Raw genomic sequence first — 22,258 nt, forward strand, 5'->3', positions numbered from 1 at the left:
GTGTTTCAATTAGGTCACTTAATTTTAAAAAGTATTCTAATTAGGTCACTCAACTTTCATATTTTATTAATTTAAAGGTTTTAACATGTTTTTTTAACGTTTTTATTTTTTGTTTCACATAGGAAATCTTTTTATCTTTTTTTTGATGTTGACGTTGAGCGACGTGGATTTTATTTTTTATTTTTGAATTTTAATATAATTAATGTTTTTTAATTTTTTATAAATATAACTGCATATATTGCAAATTCCGACCCCAACATCTTATCCTCCATTTCTTTCTTAACAAACAAAAAAATCGGTGAGACTCGATTTGAAGATTTAGTGACCCGATTTGAGAAAAATATGCATGAGTGACCTAATTAGAACACTTTTGAAAGTTGGTTACTATTCTATGAGATATTCCCTTTTAAATAATTCCAAGTATCATTTTTTTTCGTCATTATTAGTCTCAACTAACGAAATGGCTAGTGACGACCTCATAATATATCATTTTTTTCTATCAACGAACATTGACTAATGAAATCCTAACGACGTTGGTTATTGATGATATATCACACTTGTATGTCAAAAACTTGCTTATGTGGCATATACATGGTGTGCTTATGTGGCAGATTGCACCACCACCACCACGGCTGATCGTGGCGGCCATGGTGGCTTCCGTGGTGGTGGTGCAATCAGCCACGTAAGTTAAGATTTCGTCAGTCTGCCTCGTCGGTAGAAAAAATGATAAAGAAATGGGACTGTTACCTGTCATTTTGTTAGTTAGGACCAACTACTACCAAAATGTAATAGTTGGGGTTTTTAAACCAATATACATAAAGTTAAAAGACCTTTAACATATATTAGTTATTTATATATGTATTTACGAATACAGACATGTGTATGGATCAGCTTGGGTCAGTCGGGTTTGATCGATCGAAAACCGTAACCACAACCGCGGTTTTGGTAGTTGAATAATTACTGATTAGCTTTGGTTAAGTCAGTTATAGTTATATATATTTAGTGGCTAAGTTAAGCCGGTTATAGTTAGTCGGTTATTAGCCATTAAACTAAAGCTTTGCTACGAGCTAAAAACTTTTGAACTTTTATTAGAGCATGATCTCAAATCAAATTAAAATATGCATATATAACTAAATGTGCTAAAACCAAAACCAATGTCATAGTGGTATAGTGGCATGGTGTTAACTCTTTTGACAAGTATTGGATTTTAATAATCCCTAATGAATGGTAATGACCGATAATAATCCCTATTCATTTTATCGCTACTGGTGGTCCCAAATTCAAAAAGGTTGGCCCCCAATGGGCCCCCGTTAAAAAGGACTTAACGACGTTATACTTTTTTCCGAATTTCAAACTAACTTTTTAGGGCTATTAATCGGAAGGAAGATACGAGTCGAATGATATAAAACTTAGCTCCAAACAATGATCCAAACGACTTGATTTTGGTTAATTGTAAGTTTAATCAACCGAATTGAAGCATTGTTTCGTCATTCTGAAGCACCGTTTCGAACTAAAGTTTACACCAATCGACTCTTATCCTCTTAATGATCAAAAGCCCTAAAACATTGGTTTGAAATTCAGAAAAAACTATAACGCAGTTAAGGCATATTTAACGGGGGACCATTAGGGGCCAACTTTTTTGAATTTGGGACCGCCAGTGACGATAAATTGAATAGAGATTATTATCGGCCAATATCATTCAATAGGGATTATTAAAACCAATATTCCTATAAAATTTGATGAATAGAAGATGTTAGAAAAAAGAAATTCAAATATGTCATAATAAAAGAACATTAGATCAGCTAGAAAGCCGATTTGGACTAATCATCAAATCTATAATATATATAAACGAAAACATAAAAATCCTAGGTGTCGCGATGTGGCTGCTCCCCTTTTTTTAGAGTCATCAGATTTGCTTGATTTTTAAATGGAGGCTCCTTATGCATTTGACCCAAATTCACGAGTATGGTTCTTAACAAACCCAGATATTCTTTAAACGAGTTATAACATCTCATTATATGAAAACTTATTCTCACAATTATTGATGTGAAAATCCTATAAAATAGGATAACTAAAAATTATTATAGGATTTTTTTTAAATATTATTTATAATTAAGAAACAATTTTATGGTAAAAACAATAAGCGGGTCTTGGGTTTTACCAAACCAGATAACTTTTAAACCGGGTTATAACATCTTAGTTATTTATGAAACATATTTATCATCAAACTCTAAGTATATTATAAATTTCATTACAATAAATAAATTAAACCCAAAAAAGTATATAAATATTAAAAAACGAGTAACGTAAACAACCCCCGTAAATTGAAAACTATAAACAATAACCTAACTCTATTGAGTATGAAATAAAGAAAACAACTAAACCCTATCTTCAGCGGAATCTTTATAAAAAGGAAAAATGTGATAAAAGTAATAGCGACTATTTATATTTTGAGGGTAACTATTCATCAATTTATATAATTAATTTTAAGAGTACATAAAACTAAGAAAAATAATAAATTAATGGTTTGTAGAGGTATCATATGTGTGATGTTTTTAAATAACTAAAAAAGTTTAGAAAAAAATATGTTTTTTTAGTTAAATTATAGATTAGGAGGTGTAAACACTCAAGTTATTGCAACACTCAAGTACCTTGAAGGCTTTCATACTCAACTAATATAGCTTTGGATTTAGATGTTTCTCACATGTGAACCATGGAGTTTATAAACTTCGAGGAAATAATATTAGTTTGTTGAATAGCTTATTAATAAACAACATACATAATGCTAACGGAGAACTAGTAAACCAAATAGTGAAAGAAAAAAATCTAAAATATATTTTATAGACATGGATGATTTTTTAAATTTATTTCAAATTTGATGACATTCGTTTGTTTGGTTCGGTTAATTTGGTTATGACACACATCATAACCAAAATCAGCCCACAATTGTTTATTAATCGGCTATGGTATAGCTGAACCGTCGGTTAATTGTGTTGTTCAGTTAATTCGGTTACTGAGTTTGTTTCATAACACTTAACGCAAGAATATGATATAAATCATTTTTTTTAACAGCAAAAGACTAATATAAATCATTAAAAAGTTAGCAAGAGACCACAGTCAACAAATAATGGTTATAATCATTCAATATTATTTATTGGTATTAAATAGAAACTTGTTACAATAATCACTGTGTATCTTGAATACTATTCAACACCACACCATTATTATGAATAAGCAGGAGATTAAAACACAAGAATGAAAACGATTTCAATCCTTAACAACACACAGTGATGCAATATAAATTAATATGCTTCCGGATGGGCAGCAGCATAAACCTCGATAGCGTTATAGGTTTTCACGTATAGTTCCTTTTCAAGGTTAAGAACCTTAGCGGACGGCTTCTCGTCACCTTTGCAGTTATAGATAACTGTTTGCTTGAATACGCATCCTCCGTCAGCAGAAGGCACAATCTTAACATGATGATTTATGGAGTCTAATATACCCATTAAGCAATCGCCTTCGAAAAATGTAAAGTTGAAGGTAAATGTGCTTGCATCAATGACATCGTGCTTAAATTTTCCACTTGTGAATGGAACAGCTACGTTGAGCAATTGATAGAAAATATAAGAAATGACGAAATTGATAATAATAATAATAATAATAATAATAACAACAAAATTAATAATGATATTATTTCTTACCGTCGCCGAATGTGAACAACCTTATTGATCCAACACCTCCATCACCCTCGACTAATTCAATGGACTTGAATACTTGAGGATTGACCTTGGGTGCGAGATCAGGGAAGTTCTTGAAAACTTTGAAAACCGACTCAGCAGGGAATTTGGAAGGGATCTCAAATTCGATACTAGCGGTAGTCATGATTAATCTGCTTGATAGATAGAATTAATGTAAGAAAACAATAAGATTTTGTTTGGATGATATGCAAGCAAAACTTGTGCTATTTATAAGACAAAATAATTGGAAAAATTGAGGCATTCAAATTTTAAATGTTTGATTCGTGAAAGCACGTCAACTTTGACCGGTCGATCTTGTGGAATAATATAGCATTGTACGTATTTTCAAAGTTCAAAGACAAGAAAACTTATAAAAAAAGGTAATGAATACATTCAAAACCAACTACCTAGAAAGGATGAGAACTGTAAAATATGTAAACATCATGAATGTAAACAAATATTATTCTAAAATATTACGTATTTAATTAATTAATAGTAGGAATTTAACTATGTAAGGGTGTGAAGTGTGAACTACAAACGTTACTCAATTACTAGTAGTAAACTAGTAAAGTTGTGCTGAAACCAGCAATATCCATTTCGTGTTACGCCGACCCTTTTCGCTGAACAAGAAAAACAAGGGCGGCGTAGCGTTAGAAGGGCCGGCTTGGAGCATGAGCAAGGTGTGCAGTTGCACATGACCCAATCCCTTAAGGGGCCATTTTTTTTATTTTGAAATATAACTATAATATAGTTTTATATATCCATATTTCGTGTCACAAAAATTAAACTAAGAAGGTGGTCTGGCGTGGTGGAAACGAGTGTTTGTCATGATCTTGGAAACCAGGGTTTGAACTAGGGATGAGCTCGGGATGGTATAGGTACCGATCCCGAAAATCCCGATCCCATAAATTTGAAATATTTGGTACGGGTACCGAAATGTTCGGTTCGATATCGGTACGGCACTGTTATTTCGTGCAAAATTTGGAAAATACCGGTACCGTACCAATACCGGTGACTAAAACATTGTACCGATTCAATATCAACGATACCATATCGGAAGGCGCAACCGGAAGTCAAAAGCCACAGATGGAGCACAAAAGGCACAACTGGAAGTCAAAATGCACAAACAGAGCGCAACGGCACAAAAGAACCCTCAACAGGCTCAAAGGACCCAAAAAGCACAAAAAGACCCCAAAAGATACAAACGATGCCAAAAGCACTAACAAAACCCAAAAGATACAGAAGGACCTCAAAGGCATAAACAAAACCCAAGAGTCACTAGTAGATCTTAAAAGGCACAAATGAACCACAAGAAACACAAATGGATCCCATAAGACATAAGTGTCCGGAACTCAAATGGCACAAACGGAGCCCCAAATGCACAATTGGAAGTCAAAATACACAAACGAGGCCCAAAAGACACAACTGGAAGAGCATTCTCAGCCCATCCTCTAATTGTAAGACGATTTTGCAAATTTTAGTGAGTGGTTGTGAGTAAAGAAGAGAAAAAAGATATTGATTTGTTGTAAATTTAGGTATAGTTTGTTGGCCACCATTTTTTTTAATATTTGTAGAAAATTGATTATGAGTAGAGGATAAAATAACATATAATAATGACAAAATTTTCAATTTGACTCCCTGAAATATATCGTCGGGAGATGAAATAGCCCCTGAAAACGAAATTGCGCATTTTGGACGTCTGTGATATTTGGGTGGGTTAGTATGTGCCATTCTCGTCAGTTGACCGGCGTTGACTAACCAAAAAAAGTTGATATGACTATTTTACCCCCATATCTTCATCATCTATCCCAGAATCTTCATCATCTAACCCAGAATCTTCTTCATCTTCTTCATCTTGTTCATCTCAAGAACCCAATTTTTTAAATTTGGGGTTTTTTCAAATCTTGTTCAAAATCTACAATTCTAATTTGGTATAATAATAATAATAGTAATCTGAGAACCAAAACTTCGTCCATGGCTGCTCAATTCTTAAGTTTGGTATAATAATAATAATAATAATAATAATAATAATAATAATAATAATAATCTTATGTCACACACTACTCACCGGAAACCCAATGTCCTCCACAACCACCACCGTGGTCGTTCTGGACAACGGCGGCGGCCAAGTAAAAGTCGGGTTAGGCGGTGAACGAGACCCCTGCCCGAAACATACAATTTCACCCTCACCGTTCTCTAATTTCACCCCCGCCTGAAACATAAAAGCACCAAAAGACACATGACCGGAAAAACGAGATGGCCGGAATCCATGGCGGCGGTGGCTGCCGTGGCGGCGGCGTGGTGCCGGAGGTTAGGGGTTTTGATCGGAATGATTTATGGGTGCGGTGGTTGAATTATTGAAGCGATTGGTGGTGGGATTTGAGAGATTTGAGGGTTTGAGTGATGAAATCTAGGGTCTGAGGATTTGAGAGATTTGATTACTTGTTATGAAACTGATGATGAAGAAGATGATATTAAGAGGGATTACTTGGTGATGGGTTTGAGGATTTGAGGTTGATGATGATGAAGATGAGATGATGTTGTTGTTCTAATATGAAGATATGATGTTGTTGATGTTATGAAGATGTGATGAAGCTGTTGATGAATTCAAGAACATATATGATGTTGTTGTTCTAATTACTTGCTGCTGTTCTACAATTATTATTATTATTATTATTATTTATTATTATTATTATATTTATTATTTATTAGAAGAAGTTACTAAAATACACTTAATATGTTGGTATTATTACTATAATACCAACAGTCAACTGACGGAATGGCACAGACTGATCCGCCCAAATATCACATACGTCCAAAATACGCAATTTCGTTTTCAGTGGCTATTCCGTTTCCCGACAATATATTTCAGAGAGTCAAATTGGAATTTTCTCTTAAATAATAATTATATAAAAAATAATATTTAATTGAATATGCGAAAAAGGAAACGTAATATTTTCTTAATGTAGTTATACCCTAGTTATTATATATACACCACAAATTCCAAGTATACACAGCTTCCTTAGGGTTTTATATTCCAAAGAACCAGACGAGATTGTTGATCCAAAGATGAAGAACCTCATCAACAAACCATCAAACAAACCTTCTCCATTCAATCGTTTACCAGACGAACTCACTCTCCACATTCTAAACAAAGTAACCGATTTGAAATCTTTATGCCTTTGCAAAGCCGCTTGTAGCCGTTTCCCATCGATCGTCCATGAAGTCGACACCGTGTCCTTCACTGCTCCATCTGGCTTCAGCCTGCCCATCAAACCATATGTTGAAGATGGTTCGGTTAAATCCAGATACTTTTGCTCTGCAGTTAGCTCAATGAAGAAGATGTTTAGTAATTCGCTAAAGTCTATGCATCGAGCTTTCTCCCGAAGGTATAGGCATGTAAACAAACAAACTAGGATATGTTAATGCTCGTTCATTTAGCTTTAAACGAACACAAACACTTAATCAAACACATATGTGCTCATGTTAGTTTATGTCCGTTTAAGTGAACAATTAAATGAATGTAAATGAACATATATGAATACACACACACACACACACACAAATATAAACGAACACAAACAAACAAAAATGGACAAATATAAAACTTTAAGTAGAGGGTTCACCCAAACGAACATAAATGAACGAACGATACACGTGTTCATTTTTGTTTGTTTAATTAAATGAACACGAACTTTTTGTTCTTGTTTGTTCGTTTATTAAATGAACAAATATAAACTAAATTCCCGTCAAACGGTTCATGAACAGTTCACTAAACGTTTGGTTCTTTTACAGGCCTAACCGGAGGTGATAATTATAATGGTGGTTTGTTCAAGTTTAAGATTAAGTTATTTAAGTCCAGTAACAAATTTGAATCATATGCGTTCCTGTCAGCAAACTCAATTGTTAATAATAAGGGAATAGTATTATATCATGAAGAAGTTGAGTTGAAACTAAAATTTGAGATGGTGTGTAAGTGTTTTCATGACGCAGTGGCACGAGATAACATGTTGGTAAATGTCATTAAGGATTTTCCATTGTTGGAAAAGGTTCAGTTTAAAGATTCGAGTAAAAGGACGGATACTGTTAGTGGCGGACAGTTAACAAAGATGAAGAACTTGTTACGTTTAGGTTCACTTCTGGAAAGTGATTATTATTATGCACCGGTGTTGTGTTACACTCGCATATTGGATCTGCCAGTTTCCGGGTATGTGATGAAGGATGCAACCCTCTATGTATTTGATAGGCGTCGACTTGGTCGTGATGAAAATCATAGTCTATTGAGTTTTGATATTGAGGGTGTTGAATTTGATGATGAAGATGAATCTGCATATGTTAAGGAAGCTGTTATCAAGATTTTTAAGAGAGACTTTTAATATTATGGAAAATGGTAGTCATCCTTTTCTATGGTTTTGGTTTTTATGTGTTTCTACTATATATGTTTGTTCACTTGAAAGTTTGGTTTTTATGTGTGTAAGAGTTAAGAACTAGTTTTGTTTGGGAGTTTCTTAATTAATATTTTGCTTAGATTCTTGGTCAGTTTGTAGCTTATATACTCAGCATGAGCTTCTTAATTAGTATCTTACATTTTAAATGACGGATCCTAGCAAATTCAAACTGTTCCATCTTTTCGTCCGTTGGAATGACAGTTAATGTTCGAAACCTCTAAGTCTTGGACAATCACTTAGACGCTTCTTAGGTAGGATGGTGGATCGCCAAGAAACCAAAAGGTCTTATTCTCTCTTGTAGAACCCATTACTAGCTACTAGACTTTACATATGATTTAAAATGTACATGAGTAAACATGTGGTTGTATTGTTTGTTTTAGGGATCATCCTAGATGAGAAGTTTATGGTTAGCTATTAGCGAACGACCTAAATAGCGGTTTGGGGCGGGTTTAGTTATTCCTAAACTCATACCCGGTTATTAAGGTCTGTCCCAAACCTGTCGGGTTTTAAAAGATACCCATCGGGTTTTGACAAAATACCCATCAGGTATACCCTGTCAAAAACCCGTTGGGTTTGTATCACGTTTGACAATATATTTGTTAATTGATTACAAACATTGATTACCATAAAATTAAATTGCTTTAAATAATTAGTTAATTTTAATTTGTTAACTTAATGAAAAGTCAAATTCTAAAGATCCACAAACCAAACCGCAATGGACTTGACAATACCATATATTATTGTTCCATTTGCCTGTGCGAAACAAAAATGAAATATAATATTTGCATGATTCTTTGTACGGGCTAGAGTGGTCATACAAAAGACCGGTTGATAGACCGATCATCACTAGTAGTTAAGTTACTACTAAAGGATTTTCTATACAATACCGTTGGTGGTAAGCTTTAAGTGTCAGCCAATCACCAAAGTTAAATTTAAAATTAATACCCCTTATTGACAAAATACACAAATCGAGTTTTCAAAATTAATACCCCTAATCGAAAGGGCCACCATGATTGCAATCCATTCTTGTAATAGACGCCACATAAAACAATTTATTTGGATTGATAGCGCTTTTAATCTTAAGTTGAGACCAAATTTAGCGTGACCTTTGTTATCAAGCTTCCATTTAAGTTCCTTCACCTTGAATTGATTCACAAAGTTATTTTTTTTTGCAAAATTTTACATCTTCACAACAAAGTAACAAAGTTTTTAAACTTCCAACTTTGATCACAAAACTTTTATCGAAACGAATTAAACCGACACCGACCAAGTTCTCGTCACGCCTCCATAACGTGATATTTTCAACATAACGTGATATTTTGTATCGCATTTAACACGCTTCATCGTAAAATGCGAGTAAAATAAATAAAAAAGTCAATTTCCAGGGCGTAGACTTTTAAGAAAATCAAGAAAAATAATTAAAAAAAAAAATCCAACGGTTCAAACAGGAACACGTGACTATGTACCAAAGTACAAAACCTATGCTTCAATCTTCCTGTCTTCTAGATTACTGTCTGCACACAATACACAAACAAACACAAAGCTAACTGACATATATCCAACTGCAAATCTTTCAACAACAATGAAGTGTTTATCATCATCATCATCATCAACTTTGTTACCTGCAACCATTAAACCACATCCATTATTATTATTACCAACAACAAGAACCAAAAGGTGTACATGTTTAATGAAAGCAGCCTCTGGTTATTATTCATACCAAAAGTTTATTCAGTTTGCTTTAGATGAAACCAAACTCTCTGTTCCAGACTTGATTCCTTCTTATTTGCAGGTAATTATTATTATTATTATTATTATTATTATTATTATTATTATTATTATTATTATTATTATTATTATTACATCAAAATAGAGCATAATAGTTGCAATTTAAGCTTATTAGGAAATAAATTAGATCAAAATTAGGGTTTTAAATATGTTCAACTTCAAATTTATATGAATTCCATAATGCTTCTTGTTTAGGATTTTGATAGTCACATCAAATTTAGGGAAAATGCATTTCGACATTTGGCGCCACCGGGTAATTTTTATTTTAGGGTTGTAGTGGAGTCGTATCCCAAAAATCGCCCCCTCAAGGCTTGCCATTGGTTCATTTAATAAATTAATAATAGTCTTCCACACTCACCAGCGACAAATACATGTCGCCCCTTTTATCGCCGGGGGGGGGGGTGTTGTCACCCCTCAAAATTATCGCCCACTACACAGTGCCTGAGATGAACTACTTTTTTAGAGGTGTAAACGAGCCGAGTTGGACTAGGCTCGAGCTCGGTTCATTTTGACTTACGCGAGCTCGAGTTTGGGGGCTTGGCTTGATTTTATTAATTAATTAAATTATATGCATTTTTAATTATTTTTTATATATTGAGAAAAACCTTAAACAAGTCTAAGCTCGGCTAGAGCTCACGTGAAGTACCTTAAACGAGACAAAGCTCGGCTCAAGCTTGGCTATGAGTTTATACATAGAAGTCTAAAAGTGTTGAGACTTAAAAATACACAAGGCTCGACGAGCGTAAACAAACAATCTTCTCATACAAGGCTTGTGCTCAAGCTCGATAACTAAACAAGTAATAAACTGTTGGGGTGCTAGCTTTTTGCTAGTATCTGTTGACTTTTTATATCTCATTTAGCTTTTCAAAAAGGCTCGGCTCGTTTCGAGCTTTTTATCAGTCCGATCTTGAGTAGCTCGCATTCTCGCAAGCAGCTTGACTCATTTGCATCCCTAAATCTGAGTATGGGTTTTGGTCTTTTTAAATTAACAGGATGATTTCAGTACTTTAAAGGCGTTGGACGGGAAAACAGAGCTAAAGATGTGTTCATATCAAGCTCCAAAAATCCGGTTGCTTCGTAGTCTTTCTATAGAACAAAGTGATGGTATGCAGGTATATCTTTAACTTTCCTAAATAATAATTAGGTGTTATGCCAAATAACTTTCTATTTTAATCGTTACTAGGCCTGTAAACGACCCGAACGTTCAGTGAACCCTTCGGCGGGAAGTTCGTTTATTTATAAAACGAACGAACATGAACACGATTGTTTGTTCATTTAATTTTACGAGTGAACATGAGTACACGTTTTGTTTGTTCATTTATGTTTGTGAACGTTCGTTTATGTTCGTTTGTTTTTGTCCATATGTGTTCATTTATTTATGTTTGTTTGTTTAAGTCCGTGTGTTTATGTTCGTTTAACTCATTTAACTATGTAGTTTTATAATTTTAAAAAATAATTAAACATGTATTAGACTTCAATTGGTATTCGTTTATGATTGTTTAATTATGTTCATTTATACTCATTTGTTTTGTCATTTTTTAACCATCAACATGAACAAGAAAATCCATTCGTTTAATTGTCCGTGTCCGTGTTCGTTCGGTTCGTTTACAGGCCTAACTGTTACTCTTTATTAGGTGCTAGACTTTGCTGTCTTCCCTGAAGCAGAATATGACCTCCCAATATTTTGCGCCAACTTTTTCACCTCTGGCAACACAAATATCGTTGTTTTGTAAGTTTATTTGAAAAAATACATTAAAACATAACTGAATGTTTAATGCTATCTGTAAACTCGGTTTCTATGACGCGTCACAGGGACTTGAATCCTTTGCATGATGTCATAAATGAGGCACATTACAAGGACAAGTATTATAAAAGCTTGATTCCTCTCGGCTTGAAGTATACCGAGGTCCGTTGACTGTTGACATTTTAATCTTTTTAAATTATCGGTTGTAATTTAACGAATGCCTAAAATTCATTTAACGACAGATTGTGTGCAGCTTTTACCTTGGGGAGGAAAACTCACGGGCGAGTCTTTGAAATTCTTCTCGCCGATAGTCATATGGACCAGGTTTTCTTCGAGTCATGAAAATCATGATGTCTTGTTTTCTGCATTCGTAGATTACTACAAGGTATCCACTTTGTGTGTGTCATGTCTTATATAATTATATTATAAGTGTTTTTATCGCACTTTTTTTTGTCTTTTTAGTTTTGATTTTATTGTTATAAACTGGCAGGCTTGGCTTGGTCTGATGAATCAGGCGACCAAGGAGACTGATGTTTCTCAAGTAAGTTTGAATCGTGAGGCGCAACATAGGTATTTAACTTGGAGAGCCCAAAAGGTGCGTGCCTTATTATTATTATTATTATTATTATTTTATTTTTTTTTGTTATTTTTTTTAATTATTATTATTATTATTATTTTTTTGTTCTTTTTAGAAAAATATATTGATTTCTCATTGTGTCTTTGTTGCTATAAACAGGATCCAGGCTACCAGCTTCTCAAAAGATTAATTGGCGAGACTCTTGCAAAGGTTCGTGATCTTTCATTTAACTTTAAACCAACACGGACACGAACACTTAATCGAACAAGTATTTGTGTTCATGCTTGTTTAGTTTAAAAAAGAACATGTTCGTGTTCATTTATGTTCTCGTTCATTTAAAATCTAGATAAACAGTTCACGAACATAAATGAACATAATTGAACAAAGATAAATGAACATAAAGAAACATGTATGAACAAATGTAAACAAACACAAACATAAATGAACACACTTAAACATACATAAACGAACAAATATAAAACATTAAGTAGATGATTATCCAAAGCTTCATCCAAAATGAACATAAATGAGCGAACATAAATGAACAAAGGAAACATGTGGTCATGTCCGTTTGTTTAATTACATGAACACAAACATTTTGTACATGTTCATTTTGTTCATTAAATGAACGAACATAAACAAACTTCCCGCCGAACGGTTCACGTATACGTCACTGTACGTTCGGTTCGTTTACAGGCCTAGGTACAGTTTTAAAGTAAATTAGTCAAAATTCGATTTTGATTTTTTTTATTAATATTTTTAATTTAAGATTAACTTATAAAATGTTGTGTAGGATGTGGTGAAGAAGTTCCTCTTCAATGGAGTGAACGAGCTCGGGAACAAAATGTTTCTAGATTATTTTCCCGAGTATGAGTGTGGTGACGGGTCAATAAATGAAAAACGAAGCATTGTCGGTAAGTCGTTTGAGACCCGCCCTTGGAATGCTAGAGGAGTGTTTATCGGTAATACCTTAAGTTAGATTTATTTTATTTTGTATGCGTGTTGTAACATTAGTTAAGAATCATTATTATATTTGATTAATGTATACAATGTTAAGTTTAATCTTGTCGAATATATTCGCATAATCGGTTATCATTATACTCATTGCATTCTCAACTCTAGTAAAGTCAAAGTCAACTCTAGTAAAGTCAACATAACAAAGTTTAAACCCTACATGTCATGCAAATTCACCTCATTTAGGTAACTCTAATGAACCATCTCTCATTAACTTCAAACCGAGACTGTTTAAACGCTCACGTGAATATTGCCTAGACGCTTTCCTCCAATCAGTTCCCGCTTTCATCATGGCAGCAAACTCCTCATAACTAATACGGCCGTCCTGATGCAATAACAATATTATTATTATTATTATTATTATTATTATTATTATTATTATTATTCATAACTAACACGACATAATCATAATGGCTATGCATGTTTACCTTATCAGTGTCGACATCAAGCATGATCGCGTGGATTACTTCTTCGATACCGTTATAATTATTCTCTTCATCATCACTTAACGCATAACGAAGCTCTTCGACTTCTATATAACCACTTCGGTTTTTATCAAAGAAACCGAATGCTTTGTGTAAATGCTCATCGTTCGCCATCCGCTTAAGATGCACGTTAACCGCCACAAATTCATTATAGTTCAGTGTACCATCTCCATCAAGATCAACCTGCAAGTAAAACCATCACTCATTTGACCAGTGAACAAATGCAAAAAAAAAAAAAAAAAAAAAAAAAAACAGTTAAACTTACGGATTCCATTATGACTTGAAGATCTGCATCGTTTACAAACTGTCCGAGTTTCTGTAAACCAATACGCAGTTCTTCAAGGTTTATCTTGCCCTTTTTGCAAGTGTCCATCATATCAAATGTTTCTTTTATTCCCGCCACTTCATCAACTGATAAATGTTCGGCTATCACCTGTGTGAATCAAGTTACATTCAAGATAACAAGACGGGTTTAAACAGAAAACAAAGGAACTTTGGTAGATTATTGATCTTACTCTTAAAGCTTGTTTCTTGAGCTTATTCATAACAGAAAACTGCTTAAGTCTTGACCTAACCACCTCACCCAACGATACATTTGGAGCCGTCTTTGCGTTAAATAACCATGGGTGTTCTGCAATGGTAACAGCTAAATTAGCTTTCAAATGGGTTGATTTGGAATGTTTATCTCAAACGGGTCAAATGTGTTAAAGCTAAAAACTAAGGGTGTAAAAAAGTCAAGTCGCTTGTGAGCTACTCCAGATCGGCTCGAATCAAACCGAGCTTAAACGAAAGCTCGAACCCATAAATAAACGTGTTTGATAAATGAGCCCGAGCTTTACTTATTGAGCTTGAGCTGGCTCGCAAGCCTAAACGGGCCTATTATTTATATAGTTTTTATTTAATACATTATATATATATATATATATAATTATTATACACAAAATTACTATTAAAAAAACTAAATAATATTTATTTTATTATACATAAAAATATATAGAAAATTAAAAGATGTATATAAGGTAACTAATAAATGAGTCAAGGCAAGCTCGAGCCTAGTTAAGCTCATACTAAAAAGAAAACATGTCAAATAGACTAACGGAACACACGTGTTAAAAAACATCTTAAATGTTTTCAAACGTGTTAAAAACATCTTAAACTTCCTGAACCGTCTTGATAAAAAAAGGCAGGTTATTCTTGTACTTACACAGTTTTTGTAATTATATTTAACACATCAACTAACAACAGAAAAAAGTATTAAATGGTCACCAACCCGACCCGCTTTGACCCACACTAATAAGAACCTGTTTTAACAGCCCATTTTTTCACCTTTACTTATATCTAAATAATAAAACATTACCAAGAACTTGTTGAGCTGTAATCCTACGCTTCGGATCCGGATCAAGCATTTTCTTCACAAGATCTTTAGCATTTTCAGAAACTTTCGGCCACGGATCTCTTTCAAAGTTAACTACCGATCGCAAAATCGCTTGAGCTACTCCTTGCTCAGTTTCTGCAAACAAAATACAATAATGTAGCTATAACATTTCTGTAATTAACCTATGAATTTAAAAAAAAAAATTATTATTATTATTATTATTATTATTATTATGTCTTAAAATAAAAAACAAACCTGCCCAAAAAGGTGGAACACCAGAAAGCAAAATGTACAAAATAACTCCAGCACTCCAAATATCAACTTCAGGACCATAATATCTTTTCAAGACTTCTGGGGCCATATAATAAGGACTTCCAACTATTTCATTAAACACTTCACCTGATAACACACATTTTAAACAAAGTTGTGGACTTTATGCCCAAAAGAATACATTTTTAAATTAAGGGTTGGCATTTAGATGAAGAATAAGTTGGAGTTAAAGGTTATATGCCTGGTTTAAAGAAAACCGAAAGCCCAAAATCGATAGCCTTGAGATCCGCGGTTTCTTTCTTGTTTGCAAATAGAAAATTCTCGGGTTTGAGATCGCGATGCATGACTCCATGAGCATGACATGTCTATAATGAGCAAGAATGAATAGTCAGTTGTAATTATCAGTTAGTTGTTTTAGTGTGTGGCAAATATGACTGTAAAGGAACCGAACGAATGACGAACGAAGCATGTCCGTCCGTTCATTTAACTTCAACCGAAGAAGAACAAATAAATGACCAGGTTTTCTTGTTCGTATCTGTTCATTTAACTTTAGACAAAAGAAATTATTATTATTTTTTTCAAAAGCATAACTTTGTATTAAATATTATATAAAAATAAGGATTGTTCATGAATATAATATATATATATACACATAACCTTATATTCCTAAAATGAAAAATAAAAAAAATAAACAATAAACTTAAAATGACCGGTTCCAAGTTCCAAACCACTTAATACCGAACCGAGAACCAGAATGTATATAATGCAAACGGGCCAAACCGGCCACCTTTCTTCTGTTTGGATGGCTATATTTTTATTAATCTAAAATTATAAGAGATAATGATGTCAAAGGACTTTATATATTTTTGAAGTATTTAAAATTGATATAATATAATCACCTGTAATGATAATTTTATAAACAGTATGTTAACAAAAAAAAAAAAAAAAAAAAAACATTAGTAATTTATAATTTCAAAAGCTAACTCTTTTCTTAACATATTATTAAATTAAGAAATGATGTCATGAACAATCCTTACTATCCAGATGAACAAAAATTATTTATGAAAACAAATTTTGGTGGAAATTTACCTGAACAACTTCCACTATTGTCCTCATAATAGCGGCTGCAGCGCGTTCTGTATAATGTCCCCGAGCTACAATCCGGTCAAACAGCTCGCCACCTTCACACAACTCCATCACTATATGAACCGCATTATTATCCTCATACGTGTCCTTTATGGTCACAATATTAGGATGCTTAGGCAAATGTTTCATGATCTCAACTTCTCTTTGCACATCCTCAATATCAAATGAAGTCCTAAGTTTTTTCTTTAATATTGATTTGCACGCGAATCTTTCACCAGATTCTAAATCGGTACATAAATACGTTACCCCGAATTCACCCCTTCCTAGCTCCCGGCCTAGAGTGTAACGTCGTGTGATGTCGTGACCCGTTGGGTTTTTTAGAACGTAAAGTTTGAACCCGGTTCCAGATTTGGGCCTGGGTCGATAGGCGTTTGCGTACGGGTTCGGTTTGGTTTTCTTCTTCTTGTTGGTTGATTTAGCAGAGGTGACACAGCAATTTCCCATGATTTATGTGACAAAGTCTTCAAATTCTGTAAATTGAAATCATAAAATACATTAAATATGAATCCTAGATTATGAAAACTCAATATTTTTTCTTACAATTAATCCCAAAACAAATTAAAACATATGGCCAAGAAATCTTGAAATTGCTTGTTGTATGATTCAAATCACAAAATCTTCATATTCACTTAATTAAAATCTTGAATCTTAATTTAAATAATATTCAAGAAAATACATGTAATAAAACAAAGAAACAAACTTTACACAGTTTCAAACTATGTTATCAAAAGCCCTTTAGGCGCGCGCTAGGACCTCAGGCGAGGCGAGGCGCAGGGAAAGCGGCCTGCTGTGCTATCCAGGCGATCCAGCGACCTTCGGGCAAAATTCCGGCCAGGTTTTGGTCAGATTTCGGTGAGATTTACGGGCAAATCCTAAAAATTTCAGCAAAATTCTGCAAATTCCGGCAAACCGGTCTGAAACATCAAGAAAATGGCCAGGAACCAGCTAAACTAGCCCTAAACAATCCTAAAACATGTCTAAACCCCAAAAAATGGTATGCTTCCTTATTTATCGCAGGCCCATGCTTTTTAAGCGCCTCGCACCTATGTCCAAGGCTCCCTAACGCCTTGAGTGCGCCTTTGACAACTATGGTTTTAAATGGCAAAAGCTTTAAAATTTTGTGAACTAAAATGTAACCCATATCACAAAAATCACATATTTTGCAAACAAACATATGCCCAAGAAATCTTGAATTCTTCACTTACAGAACCCTCAAAACAACCATATAACAAACCAAAAGCAACAAGCTTTATGCAGATTCAAGATACCCAACAAAATCTTGAATTCTTCACTTAACAAACCAAAAGCAACAAGCTTTACAAATATTCAAGATACATGCTAATCAGGGTTGAAATTCAAGAAAACATATTCAACTAAAAAAATTCAATCTTGGGATAAAAACAAGCTCAAAAGAAGTGCAAAATCAGCATACCAGTAGCATAATTATTCAAAACCACTAATGCAGCCCATATCACAAAAACTATTTTTTATTAGTCAAACTCAGATAATAAGATTTTACAAGATACACAAGAAAAAATCATGAATTTTTTTCACATAACAAACAAAAGCAATAAGCTTTACACCAATTCAAGATACATGCTAACCAGGGTTTAAATTCAAGAAAACATATTCAACTAAAACAATCAATCTTAAAATGTTTAAAAAAAAGCTCAAAAGAAGTGCAAAATCAGCATACCAGTAACATAATCAAAACCACTAATGCAACCCATATCACAAAAACTATTTTTTATTAGTTTTTTTTTCTTTTATTTAATCTTTTTTTTCCACCAATTTCATTTCAAATAAAATGATCCAATTACAATAAAGAGGCAGGTAAGCGGGCAAGATACACAATAAATCATGATTTTTTTCACATAACAAACAAAAGCAATAAGCTTTACACCAATTCAAGATACATGCTAATCAGGGTTTAAATTCAAGCAAACATATTCAACTAAAGCAATCAATCTTAAAAAAAAAAAAAAAAAAAACTCAAAAGGGCAAAATCAGCATACCTCAAAGGCCAATAATTCCAGTTGCAATCTGTGAAATCTTCTTGAAATGTGTGTGCTTTAAGAAGGGAAAAACTATGCTATCAAAATATTCAAGAAACACATTAAATGAAGGGGACCATAGTTATGGATGAATTGAATTGAATTCTATTGATGAACAACAACATACCATGGATGATGATTGCATCATATAATACTAATAATAATAATAATAATATGAGCAGAATAAAGAAAGTAAAAAATTGAAAGCTTTGTCTCTTAAAAACCAACTTCCACTTTTCTCATAGTTTCATTTGTCTGTTTCCCACTCTTTTGGACTTTTAGGTTATCAAATAATAAGAATTATATTATATGGGCGTGGACATTTTTATTTATTATATGAATATTTTAGTTGGTCACGTAACTTGTTTAATGTGTGTGTTCTAGATCTCCAGGTATGTGTACAAGAGATGGCCGAGCCCGAGCTCAGCTCGTGAGTTGTTTTTTAAAGCCCAGGTTTGGCCAGAGCTCAGCTTGTTTATTTTATAATAATAGATATTTTTAGTTATTATTATTATATGTTGTGAAAAAAAAAAAACTTAAACATGCCCGTGCTCGGCTCGTTTTGGCGTACGAGATATCAAGCTTGGTTTGTTTTGAGCTATTTTTCTAAAGCTCGAGTTTGGCTTGTGAATTGTTTATTCAGGCTCGGGTTCGGCTCGTTTATTAAATAACAATTAATTCAAATATATACTTTTAATTGTTTTTATATATTTCGAGAAAAATTAAGCCTACATTCGGCTCGAGCTCTAGGTGTGTAGTGTGAAATTAAATCATAAAAGACCAAAAGAGTTAAAACTTAAAAATACACAAGGCTCGAGTTCGAGCTCGATAACTAAACGAGCTTTATTTGAAGTTCGAACTCGGCTCGGGCTCGAAAAGGCTCAGGTTGTTTCAAATTTTTTGTTTAATCCGAGCTTAAATAGCTCATAAGTAACCAGTAAATTGTCTATCAAAACATTTATTGATTTGTGCTTCAATTATTGTACCAAGAAATTGATGGAGGTACGTACACACATAAAGTCGATTATGGGAGTGGATGGTTTTATTTAATTTTTGGCTTTTGGGAATAATTTAGTGTTTATTTTTTTTAGTCTAGATTGTGTGTATTAGTGTGTTTTGGTCATGATATTGTGAGGGGAAATGATGTGGTAGTCGACATCGTTGATTGTGGAATAAGAGCATTCACAATAATGATTCTCAAAAACAATAAGAAAACATGTTTACTCGTTTGTCATATTATAAAAACATCATTATTTAAAAACATCTAAAACTCATCCAACAAGAAAACTTTAAAACACCCAAAATATTATCACATCGTCACCACATTTTACACTAAAAAAACACCCACCGACCCCACCACATGCAAAAAGATCATGTTTTTTGTTATTACTTTGAAAAAATCAAGCAATTATCATGAAAAAACACATTTGAAAACACAAGCCAAAAACTACACCCACAAAAGTCTATTATTGTGAATGCTCTAATAGATGTTATATCCTAGGTGATCTAGGACTATAACTATTGGATGACCAAACATGAAAAACCAAAGTAAAGTGAGACAAAAAATTAAAATAACTATATGATTGTGTTAGGGTTGGACCTCAAGGACCCGACCTTAGCCTAAATTGTCTAGCATAAAGGACGAATCAGACCCGACACTATTCACGTTGTCGGAGCTCACCGACTTATATCCCGGACTTAACATCAACATGTTGAGCATTTAATGTTCAATAATTTGTAAGAAAGCATGTATTAACGGTCCTTTACCTAACAGACAAAGATTATAACTGGCCGATTAAACCTTAGTGCGTAGACCTGCAATGCTGACAACATAACAATATGATGAAGAACGTTAAAGGTGGCCTAGAGCAACACACACCATGAGAGAGACGTAATCAAATATCTTGGTGTTATTTCTAACATCCTAGCAGCCTATGTGGTGTGGATATTAGTAGCGAGTGGACTTAAGGTGGTGTGATATCTTTAGATGATGATGATGAAAACAAATGGTGGATTGATCAGTGGTCTGAGTTTTGTTAGATTTCAAAAATAAACGACTAGTTTTCGGTTTTGGATCTCGCACGTCACATGATAATTATTTATTATCGTTTACATATTCAGTGACGGACCTAAAAAATTTATATGGTATCGAAAAGTTTTGGTATAGGCATGTCCGATACATAGATAATAGTTGGATTGATTCATAATCTTTTATTTGGTTTATTATTTGTTAAGAATATTTTGGTAAGTATACTATTCGATTTGAAGTCGGATTAGAAATTTCTACATTCTAAAAAGTTTGAAACTAAAAAATAAAAGAGTACGTTTAATTCATAATTTAATAATATACTATACGGTTGACCGTGCGATGTGGCGGGAAACAAAAATCCTAGTAATCATGTAACAATTATGGATGTTTAAGGTTAGTTTAAAACCTTGAAAACATTTAATCATCACTTTTTGTCAGCTGGTTTCTGAATGTTCAAACAATAGAAAACTGTTTGGTTTACGGTTTATACCGAAAATCGGCCATATAAAACTGGATCAGACGGTAAACTTATTATTGAAGCTCAATGTGTGAAAACAAACCATTAGTAATTTAACGGTACAGTTTCAATGACAAAAAATCAAGCAAACGGTTTGACTCATAGTTTAACTTGAAAACTGTTAAAACCAAATTGTGAACACCCATACTTAACATGCTCAATTTTTTTAAATGAAAAAAACTATAGTAATACCTTATCCGAATTAAAGACAATAAAATACTCATTTTATGGTGCATTTTTTTTTAAATAGATTTACATATGGAAAAGTTATAGCTATTGAAAAATTGTTGATGTGAAGTTGTTTATTAAATATAAAAAGGATATATCGGTAAAGATGAATGTACAAAGTTATAACTATTTCTTAAAGTCATAAAAGTTAATAGTGCAATGTTATAAATATTACTAGACATATTTTCTAATAGATAAAATTACCCATATCTTACATGTTATATAATGTTATATAAGGTGTGTCTTATACATTACAACAAGTTATAAATTACTTTTTTTGGTCTTAATTTGTTATCAATTTTTTATAACCATTTTAGAAATTTCTTTGGGTCTTGATTTGCGGGAAGAAAGGGTTTATTGATTGTCTTCGGACAGACCACATAAGCCTCTATAAAGCCACACAAACTATCTAAATCCTTGTCTTTTAGATCTCCATACCAGACCGGTTCACCACCTGGCATTTGGTATTCCTTCATTATAAAAGGATAGAGTGAGTTAACGTCATAATAGTAAAGGTTTTCACCATATGGTTTGTATGAATCAGTATGACCACCATAGTATGCTTTCCTGATAAATCTGTCTTGATTCTGATTTGGTATGTAGATAGGCCAATCTTCCTCATCATAATATCTCAAACGAAAGATGCTTAGAGCTAGTGAAGATAGCGTGATCTTGGAAACGATATCCAAACCAAAATTGTGATAATAGATCTCTTGTGCTTTCTGCATTATCCCACCAAGAAGGAGGATATCCTGCTTCATATACTCAATCAAGTCCTCCCTATCATCTTCCAAATTGTCTAGAGACACATTCTCGTGATCGATTGTTCCTTTACTACCAAGAGAT

The 22,258-nt window shown here is 33.3% G+C and overlaps 3 protein-coding genes and 1 pseudogene across 4 annotated transcripts; 1 reads left to right on the forward strand and 3 right to left on the reverse strand.

Annotated features, from left to right (window-relative positions):
* Window positions 1-3,220: 3,220 nt before the first annotated feature.
* Window positions 3,221-3,934, reverse strand: LOC143552124 (root allergen protein-like). Its single transcript, XM_077042416.1, has 2 exons — window positions 3,702-3,934; window positions 3,221-3,598 (listed from the first exon to the last, which is right to left on the reverse strand). The coding sequence occupies exons 1-2, from the start codon at window positions 3,880-3,882 to the stop codon at window positions 3,303-3,305; spliced, it is 477 nt and encodes a 158-aa protein (XP_076898531.1). The 5' UTR covers window positions 3,883-3,934; the 3' UTR covers window positions 3,221-3,302.
* Window positions 3,935-9,713: 5,779 nt separating this feature from the next.
* On the forward strand, window positions 9,714-13,396 carry LOC143552120 (phytochromobilin:ferredoxin oxidoreductase, chloroplastic-like). The gene is made up of 8 exons (XM_077042412.1): window positions 9,714-9,977; window positions 10,966-11,085; window positions 11,608-11,702; window positions 11,786-11,879; window positions 11,971-12,102; window positions 12,208-12,312; window positions 12,454-12,504; window positions 13,088-13,396. The coding sequence occupies exons 1-8, from the start codon at window positions 9,768-9,770 to the stop codon at window positions 13,271-13,273; spliced, it is 993 nt and encodes a 330-aa protein (XP_076898527.1). The 5' UTR covers window positions 9,714-9,767; the 3' UTR covers window positions 13,274-13,396.
* On the reverse strand, window positions 13,371-18,753 carry LOC143552115 (calcium-dependent protein kinase 7-like). 2 transcript variants are annotated; one of them, XM_077042407.1, is made up of 9 exons: window positions 18,600-18,753; window positions 16,528-17,054; window positions 15,680-15,803; window positions 15,424-15,567; window positions 15,151-15,303; window positions 14,309-14,424; window positions 14,059-14,226; window positions 13,737-13,976; window positions 13,371-13,633 (listed from the first exon to the last, which is right to left on the reverse strand). In XM_077042407.1, exons 2-9 carry the CDS (start codon window positions 17,026-17,028, stop codon window positions 13,487-13,489), a joined length of 1,593 nt encoding a protein of 530 aa, XP_076898522.1. In that variant the 5' UTR covers window positions 17,029-17,054; window positions 18,600-18,753; the 3' UTR covers window positions 13,371-13,486. The 2 variants fall into 2 exon arrangements, with proteins under 2 accessions (XP_076898522.1, XP_076898523.1); XM_077042408.1 differs by lacking the exon at window positions 18,600-18,753 and adding an exon at window positions 18,189-18,224.
* Window positions 18,754-21,714: 2,961 nt separating this feature from the next.
* LOC143552101 (DNA polymerase pseudogene) overlaps window positions 21,715-22,258 on the reverse strand; it is a 666-nt pseudogene continuing 122 nt past the window's right edge.

The sequence above is a fragment of the Bidens hawaiensis genome, unplaced genomic scaffold (assembly GCF_021521415.1).
Source record: "Bidens hawaiensis isolate Kalapana, Puna unplaced genomic scaffold, B.hawaiensis_p1.1 tig00016775_1, whole genome shotgun sequence".
Classification (NCBI taxonomy): domain Eukaryota; kingdom Viridiplantae; phylum Streptophyta; class Magnoliopsida; order Asterales; family Asteraceae; genus Bidens; species Bidens hawaiensis.

Excerpts from the sequence above, each read along its gene's own strand:
- LOC143552124 (XM_077042416.1), bottom strand. The coding sequence starts at position 3,882 with ATGACTACCGCTAGTATCGAATTTGAGATCCCTTCCAAATTCCCTGCT. Across the intron at positions 3,599-3,701 it reads GTTGTTCACATTCGGCGACG|CTGTTCCATTCACAAGTGGA; the intron begins GTAAGAAATAAT and ends TGCTCAACGTAG.
- LOC143552120 (XM_077042412.1), top strand. The coding sequence starts at position 9,768 with ATGAAGTGTTTATCATCATCATCATCATCAACTTTGTTACCTGCAACC. Across the intron at positions 12,313-12,453 it reads TAACTTGGAGAGCCCAAAAG|GATCCAGGCTACCAGCTTCT; the intron begins GTGCGTGCCTTA and ends TGCTATAAACAG. Across the intron at positions 12,505-13,087 it reads TTGGCGAGACTCTTGCAAAG|GATGTGGTGAAGAAGTTCCT; the intron begins GTTCGTGATCTT and ends AATGTTGTGTAG.
- LOC143552115 (XM_077042407.1), bottom strand. The coding sequence starts at position 17,028 with ATGGGAAATTGCTGTGTCACCTCTGCTAAATCAACCAACAAGAAGAAG. Across the intron at positions 15,804-16,527 it reads CAATAGTGGAAGTTGTTCAG|ACATGTCATGCTCATGGAGT; the intron begins GTAAATTTCCAC and ends TGCTCATTATAG. Across the intron at positions 13,634-13,736 it reads TTGATGTCGACACTGATAAG|GACGGCCGTATTAGTTATGA; the intron begins GTAAACATGCAT and ends TTATTGCATCAG.